Here is an 11637-nt window from a genome sequence, read left to right as displayed (position 1 = left end):
TAGTATACGTTTACATGCCAGTACCATGCCCCATTTTAGTTTGTTATGATGGCGTCAGGTGTGGTCAATAGGCTACGTTGCCGTCTTTGCTGGCTACTTGATATAAAGAACCTTGCATACAGCTGCAGGTGGTTGGCTGGATTATACTGCTTAACCCCCTAGAGTCAATTTCCACAGCCCCGTAGAAATAGAGTTAGCATAATAATAAAACATCCCCATCAAAATCAAAACTACCTTAGATGTATGCTTAGTTGCAATCAAACCAACTCATAAAAGTCTGTCGGTGGTATGAATATTTGGAGGAACTGTAATACAGAAACCAGCTACACTCTGAATGTACACAGTGTGTGTATTGGTGTGTATTCTCAGATATTTTTCTATTCTACTGAAAATGTTATATGAATACCTGAATTCCTTTTAATATTCTCCAGTATTATGTATGTGCAACTTGTAATGACATTGTGGGTGCTATACCATTTGATTTGAAGTGACTTAGAGGATTCTGGCATGTATTTTCAAGCATGTTGCCATGGCCCCTACCACTCCCCATTGTTTCACCAACAGCAAAGCTAATAAAACAAAAAAAACTAAGCCATATCTTTGGTCAATGTCTATCAGGATCACTTTTAAAAGTGAATTGAATTACTTTTTGTCTGTAAAATGTATTATGTTGAATGTTTGTGTACTGCCCCTTTAAATGGCATTCATTTATACCACATTAATATGACAACACTAATATCTACTTCAAAATTCTGAAAACTAAATGATACTTTAATCAAATGATGGTAGATATGTGTTTTAGTACTAAGGTGGATTGTACTCAAGCTGCACATTATGTAAAGGACACATGTATTTTTTATTTTTGCTAAAATAACAGTCGGTTTAGGTCATTTTATTTCAGATAACATTAATTACATTTATAAATAATTCTGTTTTGAAGATAAATAAGTTAACACATTTCGCTATGATTGTTGCTTTTTCCAATAGTTTCTCCTTGGGGTCAAGATGACCCCTTTTGGTAATCGATGTAAGATATATATGTTGGTAGCTTGAGGGTTCATGGAGATATGGAAGTGCACTTCAGGTGAGGCGTTACTTTCCGACACTAAACCCTCAGCAGCATGCAGGCCAGGGCCATAAGGCCCAGAGAGGAGCACGTTGTGGAGGCTCCCGACGCTGTGCGGCCCTGGGTTGTCACCACCCAGTCGTTGACAGGCTGGATGTTCCTGAAGGTGTTGGTCATCAAGGCAGAGGTGGTGTTGTGGTCAATGTGCACTGTTGTGCTGAACAGATCAATCTGAGTGGAGAAGGTTAATTAATTGCAAAGACATAAGTGCTGGCCCAATGGCTTTACCCACTGGGCATAGACGTCAGTTCAACATCTAGTTTTAGTTGAGCTGCCAAGTAATGTGAAATCAACTAAACTTTGAGGCAATTGCTCTCCCAAGTAAATACATAAATAGATCACAAAAATAACTTTAAGGCATGTCATTGCATTTTGGTAAAAAATTTGATGAAAATAAGAAATTCCTGAAATGTGTGTACATATGCCGTACATATGAATTTTCCTGCACAGAGCGAAATGCTAACTTTTAGTGTACTCAAGGTTTAAAAAGGCTTCTAAAGTTTAATCTCCACATTAACATTTCTGACTTGATTTGCCCTAACAATTTTTTTTGCAGCCCTTTAATTATAATACACATAACAATCCATATTTCCTGTTGCTGCAGGTCTATTTCCTGCTGTGTGAAACTGCCTCAATTTGAGATATGGGATCTGTATGTTCATGACTTGTTGCAGAGCCAATTAATACATCACAATCTCTTTTGTTGTACCACCCCAAATGATAGTATATATTCTCCCTTTCTGTCGAATCCCTTACTAAGATCATGTTGGGTAATATTTCTGAATCATTACTTATATAATGTTTCAAAAGCAGAATGGATAAGGAATGGAGCCTGCACTTAAAGATATTTGAACATAGTCCATGTTTCATGTCGGAGGAATGTTATTTTTCTGGTAAGTAGAAATGGTGTTCAGTTTATTATGAAATTGTTGCACAAACTCACCAAGTCCTTGCTGACTTTGATAGGGTCCTTGAACACGGTCCAAACCACAGCCTCATTGCAATTTGGAGTGGTCAGGGAGCCAAGGTAACGGTAGTATTTGGTACGGTCCACCCCTTCCAGGAGCTCATCCAATGAAATAGCATGAGTAATGTTTACATGCTCATCTTGAGGAAGAGAGAGAGATACAATTTATACAAAAAATCATATGCTACTGAAATGGAACAAGAAAATTACTTATTTTGAATTCAAAAGAGAAAAACTAATCCCAAATCCTCTTCCAAACTTTATTTTGAGAAACTAGTTCTTGATCAAATCAGAGCCAGTCAAATTTCTGCTCTCACCTTTTAGTGTGATGTTGGCCAAGTAGGATGTCAGAGTATTCCAGGCTGCTGGTGAACCAGTTGCATTACCCGGCATGGCCTGTTTGAAAACAAAGACTTCAGTCATAAAAAACTGCAATAAAACATTTAAATGCCAATCTACTATGGAAAAATTGATAACATTTCTAGGAAGTTTAAGCATCCGCTCACCTCTATGAAGAAGCCAAGAGCAGCGAGTCCCGTGCTGTCTGCAATGGCCGAGGTCGTGTTACCGTTGTGCGAAGACTTGGCATTTACTATGTGCAACTGAAAGGTAAAGCATAACAGTTGGTCTAAAAAGTTATCTGAATCCATTGGAAAATACAAACGTTGGAATGATACATTTAAAAAGGTAGCCTACAATCTGCCATATTTACAGCTGTTCAAGGGCAATTTCAATTAATGGTATATGCCCACTGATTCTTGAGGAACAGAACTTATAAATGCCTCATGAGCTCAGTTGTCACGCTCTGGCTCCGGGACTCTGTATGTTGAGCCAGGGTGTGTTCGTTCTGTGTGGGTTGTTTCTATGTTGGGTTTTCTAGGTTGTTGTTTTCTGTGTTGGCCTAGGTGACTCCCAATCAGAGGCAACGAGTGTCAGCTGTTTGCTGGTTGTCTCTGATTGGGAGCCATATTTAAACTGTCTGTTTTCACTTTGTGTTTGTGGTTTCTTGTTCCTTTTGGTTTGTGTGTATCGAAGGACTTCACGTTTCGTTCGTTGTTTTGATCTGTTTAATAAATAATATGTACGCATTCAACGCTGCGCATTGGTCCTCCTCCTTAAGCGATCGTGACATCAGTACAACAGTCAGACTATTGCACTATTGCATCTATGAATTTGAGAGTGGTTACAATTCCCCATCCGTCAGCTTTATAGTAAACCAAGTGGCGGGGCTGCTGTTTGGCTAAATGAAGACCTTGACATTGATCCATTGCAGTATGTTATATGTGCATCAGTATGAGAAGTGTCAACCCATGTGACATGGGCTACATTCAGATTCTCTACCCTTCTCCCAAAGTGTACTAATACACTTCCACTCATATCTTTAAAAGGAATGGATTAGTGTTTGGAATATGGTGGAAACTCCCTCCAGCAATGCTTGCATCAATCCATGAAAGGGGGAGTGAATGAGGGCACACTTCTGGAGAAGGGTAGAGAATCGGAACACAGCAATGTTGTGTTGAACCGTCCCATACCTCCATGGGGTAGCGGGTTCCATCCACTGTGTGCTCCGACCCAGGGACTGAGGTACCGTTGCCCCAGTGAAGGTGAAACTGCAGGCTGTCATAGGCCTCAGACAGGGCCCCACCTGTAACCTGGACGCCACTCATAAGCTCCACTTTGACTGAAAGAAAGAGAGGAGGAAAGAAAAAAGAGGAATTGGTTCCATTTCTCACATTAGGGTTCCTGGTTTGGTTGTTACATTATCCTCAAGTGGGGACTTTGTGTGTATGGATTGAGAAGGCAAGGCATCCATCCATTCTCCTCACCAGTGTTGCCTGTGTTCTTGATAGTCTTCATTGTAGAGTTGTCTCCGTATTTGGTGAAGGTGAAGGCAGTCAGGGTTGTGTCGCCCACTGCCGATGCAGAGACGATGTTGATGGGAGACTGACGGGATCCATTGCAATGTTCACTGGCAATGGTGGACCAAGTGGTGTCATCTTAACATGGAATCAATCATACCATGGTGTCAATGTACCATAGTTTTATAAGGGTGATATAATATGCTAATACATCAATTCTATAGTCTATTATACACTGGCATCACAATCACTTCAAATTATGAATAGAAATTCCAACGTAACCAGGGGGGTAAAACCAATACTTACCACAACTAGGATCATGGTAACACCACACTGTTAAAATTGAAGAAGGGGACAGTTATGCAGAGTCACAAAATGGATAGAAGAGTCACAGGCCAACAAAATAATAAAATAATCACTTACAACCGTCAGCAGCACTGTATGCAGTGGGGACAAAGAGTGTCGCAACGATAACCACAAGTCGATTCATCTGAAAGCGAGATAAAGGCAATTATGAATGGAGAGCCCACTGAGCACCGACCGACACCGGACATCAATGCACATAGAAAAGTGGTTAAAATTTGGTCAGTCCGTCCTGGCCTTGATTTCAACATCCACAGAAGGAGGTTTTGGTCCGGTCTTGACCGGCCCTTGATTTCAACGTCCACAAACATAGACATCTATAATTGGTTACGATTTGGTCCAGTCCGTACTGGCCTTGATTTTACACAAACATAGACATCGATATTTCACAAGTTTGGACACTACTGTACTCTACTATGCTCTACTATACTGTGCTGTACTGTACTGTGCTGTCTAAACCTGTGAAACATGGACATCTATGATTGGTTCAGATTTGGTCCAGACTGACCAAATTTGGTCTTGTTTTGGGGCGGAGCACATTAGAATAATACCCAGTGTGCTTTGAAAGTGTTAATTTTTACATTTTGGTCATTTAGAACACACCCTTATCCAAAGTGACTTACAGTCGGTGCATTCAACTAAGATAGATAAACAACCACATACAATATCACAGTCATATCGAGTTGGGGTGTTAACCCCGGTGTCCTGGTACAGATGTAGCCACCTGGCTACCACTACCCCGGCTACCAACTCTGCACCCTCCGCGGCAACTTGCCCATGCCCCCCCGCTTCTCCTTCACACAAATTCAGACAGCTGATGTTCTGAAAGAGCTGCAAAATCTGGACCCCTACAAATCAGCTGGGCTAGACAATCTGGACCCTTTCTTTCTAAAACTAGCTGCCGAAATTGTCGCAACCCCTATTACTAGCCTGTTCAACCTCTCTTTCGTAACGTCTGAGATCCCCAGAGATTGGAAAGCTGCCGCGGTCATCCCCCTCTTCAAAGGGGGTGACACTCTAGAACTGTTACAGACCTATATCCATCCTGCCCTGCCATTCGAAAGTATTTGAAAGCCAAGTTAACAAACAGATCACCGACCATTTCGAATCCCACCGTACCTTCTCCGCTATGCAATCCGGTTTCCGAGCTGGTCATGGGTGCACTTCAGCCACGCTCAAGGTCCTAAACGATATTATAACCGCGATCGATAATAGACAGTACTGTGCAGCCGTCTTCATCTACCTGGCCAAGGCTTTCGACTCTGTCAACCATCGCATTCTTATTGGCAGACTAAATAGCCTTGGTTTCTCAAATGACTGCCTCGCCTGGTTCACCAACTACTTCTCAGATAGAGTTCAATGTGTCAAATCAGAGGGCCTATTGTCTGGACCTATGGCAGTCTCTATGTGGGGTGCCACAGGGTTCAATTCTTGGGCCGACTCTTTTCTCCGTGTATATCAATGATGTCGCTCTTGCTGCTGGTGACTCTCAGATCCACCTCTATGCAGACGACACCATTTTGTATACATCTGGCCCTTCATTGGACACTGTGTTAACAAACCTCCAAACGAGCTTCAATGCCATACAACACTCCTTCAGTATCCTCCAACTGCTCTTAAACACTAGTAAAACTAAATGCATGCTCTTCAATCGAACGCTGCTGGCACCCGCCCACCCGACTAGAATCACTACTCTCGACGGGTCTGACCTAGAGTATGTGGACAACTACAAATACCTAGGTGTCTGGTTAGACTGTAAACTCAACTTCCAGACTCACATTAAGCATCTCCAATCCAAAGTTAAATCTAGAATCGGCTTCCTATTTCGCAACAAAGCCTCCTTCACTCATGCTGCCAAACATGCTCTCGTAATACTGACTATCCTACCGATCCTTGACTTCGGCGATGTCATTTACAAAATAGCCTCCAACACTCTACTCAGCAAATTGGATGTAGTCTATCACAGTGCCATCCGTTTTGTCTCCAAAGCCCCATACACTACCCACCACTGTGACCTGTACGCTCTTGTTGGCTGGTCCTCACTACATGTTCGTCGTCAAACCCACTGGCTCCAGGCCATCTATAAATCACTGCTAGGCAAATCCCCACCTTATCTTAGTTCATTGGTCACCATAGCAGCACCCACCCGTAGTCTGCGCTCCAGCAGGTATATCTCACTGGTCATCCCCAAAGCCAACACCTCCTTTGGCCGCCATTCCTTCCAGTTCTCTGCTGCCATTGACTGGAACGAATTGCAAAAATCTCTGAAGCTGGAGACTCTTATCTCCCTCACTAACTTTAAGCATCAGTTGTCAGAGCACCTTACCGATCACTGCACCTGTACACAGCCCATCTGAAATTAGCCTACCCAACCAAAAAAAAGTATCTAATGATTCTGTCTCTTCACAGCAATATCTGCAGAGCTGGGAAGATTATATCCCCCATATAAATAACATTCTATTGGTAGCAAGAATTTTATATAATAATTTAAATTGAAAGATTCTAATTTTTGAATCCGGTGTCGTTTTGCGTGTCAGTTCATAAACACTATGCCATGGGATCGGTACGTCAAAGATCTCTTCCCAACTATTTTGCAATCTATATGGGACGGCTGTCAATCCTTTGGTCCTTAAGTGAAACTGATATACTTTTTTATTTATCACAGTTTTCCTTAACCAATTATGTTCTTTAATGCAAGGCCGACAGACAAGTTCCTTTCTTTCTCCCCCTTCCACTTTCCTCTTCCACTGTTGCGGTAAGGCTGCAATTATTTGGTTGTAATTTTGGGTAGAGCAGACATTTCCATATGTTTTGTTAGCTGCATGTGCGACATAACTCCACCAGTCCTACCGATGATATCATTTACGAAGATTATACCTTTTTTAAACATTCTGTCAAAAAATAAAGGTTTTTTGTCAATTAGTATATTTGAATTTAACCACAATATTTGTTGCATTATTTGTTCTGTCGTTTCTGGAGGATTAAATTGAAATTGCAACCAACTTTCTATGGCTTGTTTTAGAAATAGTGACATTTGGGAGATTATTTCCTTTTCAAATAACTGAAAGTGAGAGGTTGTAATCTTAATAAAGGGAAAAAGGCCTTTCTTGAACATTGGGTGAGACAATCTTACTAATTTGCTTGAAAACCAGTTCGGATTTAAGTATAACTTTTGTATGACTGAAGCTTTTAGTGATAGGTCTAATGCTTTAATATTTAATAATTTCTGTCCTCCGAATTCATATTCATTATATAAATATGCTCTTTTAATTTTGTCTGGCTTGCCGTTCCAAATAAAATTGAATATTTTTTTCTCATATAATTTAAAAAACTGTTCGCTAGGCGTCGGCAAGACCATAAGCAAATAGGTAAACTGGGATAATACTAAAGAGTTAATCAGGGTGATTTTTCCACAAATTGACAGGTATTTTCCTTTCCATGGTAGTAAGATCTTATCTATTTTTGCTAACTTTCTATTAAAATTTATTGAAGTGAGATCATTTACTTCCTTTGGGATATGTATTCCGAGTATATCCACATCACCATCAGACCATTTTATTGGTAAACTACATGGTAATGTAAAAATTTTATTTTTTGTGATCCAATACGTAATATAGTACATTTGTCATAATTTGGTTGTAATCCAGAGAGGTTAGAAAATGTATCTAGATCCTCTGAGGCTGTGGAGGGATTCTAGTTGTGGATTTAAAAGAAAACATGAATCATCAGCGTACAATGACACCTTTGTTTTTAAGCCCTGTATTTCTAATCCTCTGATATTATTATTGGATCTGATTTTAATAGCTAACATCTCGATGGCCACAATAAATAGATATGCCGATAGTGGACAACCTTGTTTCACTCCTCTTGACAGTTTAAAACTTTCTGAGAAATAGCCATTATTTACTATTTTACACCTAGGGTTACTATACATGATTTTGACCCATTTTATAAGAGATTCTCCAAAATTGAAATGCTCCAGGCATTTATATATAAACCCCAGTCGAACTTTATCAAATGCCTTTTCGAAGTCTGCTATGAATAGCAGGCCTGGTTTCCCATATTTTCCATAGTGTTCTATTGTTTCCAATACTTGCCTTATATTATCTCCAATGTATCTTCCATGTAAAAAACCTGTCTGATTAGAATTAATAATATCCGACAATACCTTTTTATTCTATGCGCTATACATTTTGCTAGGATTTTTGCATCACAACACTGAAGTGTAAGGGGCCTCCAATTTTGTAAATGGACTGGATCTTTATATTTTCCACTTGTATCCTGTTTCAGTAATAATGAGATCAGACCTTCTTCTTGAGTGTCAGATAATCTACCATTTACATAGGAGTGGTTAAAACATGCTAATAACGGTCCTCTTAGTATATCAAAAAAGGTTTGGTATACCTCGACTGGTATGCCATCAAACCCTGGAGTTTTCCCGGACTTAAAGTCTTTAATTGCATCCAGAAGTTCCTCCTCTGTAATGTCACCTTCACATGAGTCTTTCTGTGTGGCTGTTAATTTGACATTATCAATAGAAAAAAATCTCCACAATTAGCTTCAGTTAGAGGAGATGGAGGCGTCTGAAAAGAAAACATGTGCTTAAAGTACTTTGTTTCTTCCTTCAAAATATAATTTGGTGAATTATGGGTTACTCCGTCAATTGTAACCAGTTTCATTAAGTTCTTTTTGGTAGCATTCCGATGTTGAAGATTAATAAAAGATTTTTGTGAATTTTCCCCCATATTCCATCCAGTTTGCTTTATTTTTTATAATATATTACACTTGATCTTTCTTGAATAAGTTTCTCAATTTCTTTTTGTTTTTCCTCTAATTTATTCTGAGCCTATATGTTACAGTTTTTATTGCCATCTATCTGTTCTGTTAGACTTTCTATTTCCTTTCTTAGTATAAACTCTTTTGACCTAAATTGCTTTTCGAGATGAGTACTGAATTGCATGGCCTCTAAAGGCACATTTAAAGGTGTCCCATACATTAAGGGGATTCGCTGTACCTATGTTATGTTGGAAAAAATCAGTTATAAATTCATTTGTTCTAATTATAAATAAATTATCATCCAATAGGCTTTGATTAAATTTCCAATATCCTCGCCCACGTGGAAATTCAGTAAGAGTAATGTATATGCCTATTATATGATGGTCCGACCGCATTCTGTCCCCTATCAACACTTTTTTTACTTGCACATAATTCTTTCTTCATTGACATGTAGATATAAGTGATTATTTATGGCTGAAATTTGGCCATAGAAACAATTACCAAAATAATATGTATTTTCAACATCCAGAAAAGTATTTTCAACATCCATAAACAATGTATGTTCGATACCCCAACCTCACACTCTCTGCAATTCATACCTTGGTAAATTACTAGGCAGCATGAAAACAAGAAAATAAATAGTCACTGGCTTCCCATCACATGATTTGTCATAAATGCAGTGAAACAGCTAACTTCTTAGCCCAGCCTAGTCAATGAGATGTGCGCCACTTAATACATGTCATATCTTAAAAGCAGGCCATATTGTGCCATATGTCTCTTTGCATCAATGCCAGAATCCTTACCTTGAAGCCGCACCTGTCTTCACCTCTCCGTCCTGTACGCTCAGCCTCCCATCCTCACTCTATTTATTCAGTGGCACACCTCAACTAGAAATAATAAACACACCTCCTTTTTCACCCAGCCGGAGGGTTGCAAGTTGTGGGTTCAAAGTTGTGTAATACTGTAAAAAGAACGCCCATTTGGCAAGGCAGAAAGTTAGATGAGTTTTGCCAGGAACGTTATACAGTACCTGTGGCAATGACAGTAATGAAAGACTAACTGGGACCTTAAGAAAAATGAAACAGTACAGCTTTAGCTAACTCAAAAATCTTGACTTCAGAGTAGTCCTCATAGCGGCACAACCAGTAAACCTAAATAAAGTGACATGATTCAACAGTAGGCACATCCTTCAAGTGCAACCTACACCACTCACTGATATGAACTGTGGGAAGAATTAAAAGAACAAAATATTGAAATAGAAGCAAGGCAACCCAGGCAGACACCATTATATGCCAAGTGAATCAATCATCCCTGAGATTTTCATTAGAAAAATGGTTCTCGGCTGAGATTTGCAGATCCAATTGAAGATGCATGTCAATGCGTACTGGAAGTCATCTTATTATTTATGATCCATTGCAACAATCTGAGTCATCGTCAGGGCAGATAGTGTCAAACCCTCAGTACAGTGTTTCAGACCATCAAATACAAAGCATACTGTTAAGCCCATGGCACAATGCAGATACATCAGCCACCCACTTTCCAAATTCCCTAACTTGAATGACATTTTGGCTGTGTTGTTAGTCATTCTTTTCAGATTACTAACAAGGTGTCTGTAACTAAAATGTACTACAATATTTAATCCTTGGTTGGCAAATATAGCCCCAGGTTACTGAGTTTGCTACCAATGATGACTGTAAACTTAGCCAGAGCATGACGTCAATAAAGAATGTCAATTTAATGTCAGTTATGATTGATAAATTCAATGTAGTTTTGTTATTACATTGGCTACAGTGACTGCTCGTGTTGTAGCCTGGCTGATGCAACTCACATGGTACACAGTGAGGGAAAGCTGTGACACACTGGTCTGGACAGGAGTCTGTTGTTAGTGCAGTATATGCACAGAATTTGGCTTCAGCTTTGATTGGTTCTCTCAACAACAACAAAAAAAAGACCTCTCGTTGTTTGGATTTGAAAATCCAACAGTTGTATTGGAAGGGGCAACACTGGGGGTATGTGTGGCTGTCCATGTGGGTGTTTGAGTGAAGTCAGGGGCACTTCAAGTTGGGTGTCAGCCAGACTGCCAGTGTCGTGCTCTACTTCTCAAATATTCAGATATCTCTCCTGGAATGTACATGTGACAGTCAAGACAATGCAACAAATGGATTGAGATTAGGAGTGAGATAAGGTTTTGGGAATAACAAGGTGTTGTCAAGAGGGGGAGGGAGAGAGAGACATAGAAAGGCAGTAATGATGGTATCAATGCATTTTAAACTTGTGACATCACCTGTCTTGACCTTCGCCACCAACCTCTCCTCTCTGACGTTGGATTGTCAGTGTCTAACTTGTGAAGATACTCACATTCCATGGCATTGATTGTCAAGTATGGGTTTGTTTTCTGCATATGCATCTTTCTTCAACACAAAACCCACCACTGGTGTGCATGGCCAAAGAGCTTTTCATGTCATCTGATCATATCACCGGTTCCAATCCAAGTGCCAATGACGTTTAGCAAACTCCAGGCGTTGGATGACATGAAAATAGAGCTC

General features: G+C 39.9%; 1 protein-coding gene across 1 annotated transcript; it reads right to left on the bottom strand.

The window, feature by feature from the left end:
- Nucleotides 1–837: 837 nt before the first annotated feature.
- LOC121561356 (carbonic anhydrase 4) lies at nucleotides 838–9923 on the bottom strand. The gene is made up of 9 exons (XM_041873939.2): nucleotides 9895–9923; nucleotides 4376–4442; nucleotides 4259–4285; nucleotides 3920–4090; nucleotides 3626–3774; nucleotides 2600–2695; nucleotides 2411–2489; nucleotides 2070–2233; nucleotides 838–1297 (listed from the first exon to the last, which is right to left on the bottom strand). Exons 2-9 carry the CDS (start codon nucleotides 4440–4442, stop codon nucleotides 1106–1108), a joined length of 945 nt encoding a protein of 314 aa, XP_041729873.1. The 5' UTR covers nucleotides 9895–9923; the 3' UTR covers nucleotides 838–1105.
- Between the last annotated feature and the right edge of the window lie 1714 nt (nucleotides 9924–11637).

This window comes from Coregonus clupeaformis, unplaced genomic scaffold (genome assembly GCF_020615455.1).
Source record: "Coregonus clupeaformis isolate EN_2021a unplaced genomic scaffold, ASM2061545v1 scaf0996, whole genome shotgun sequence".
In the NCBI taxonomy this organism is placed as follows: domain Eukaryota; kingdom Metazoa; phylum Chordata; class Actinopteri; order Salmoniformes; family Salmonidae; genus Coregonus; species Coregonus clupeaformis.
The sequence above is the reverse complement of the archived record's forward strand: the minus strand, read 5'-3'. Positions and strand labels throughout refer to the sequence as shown.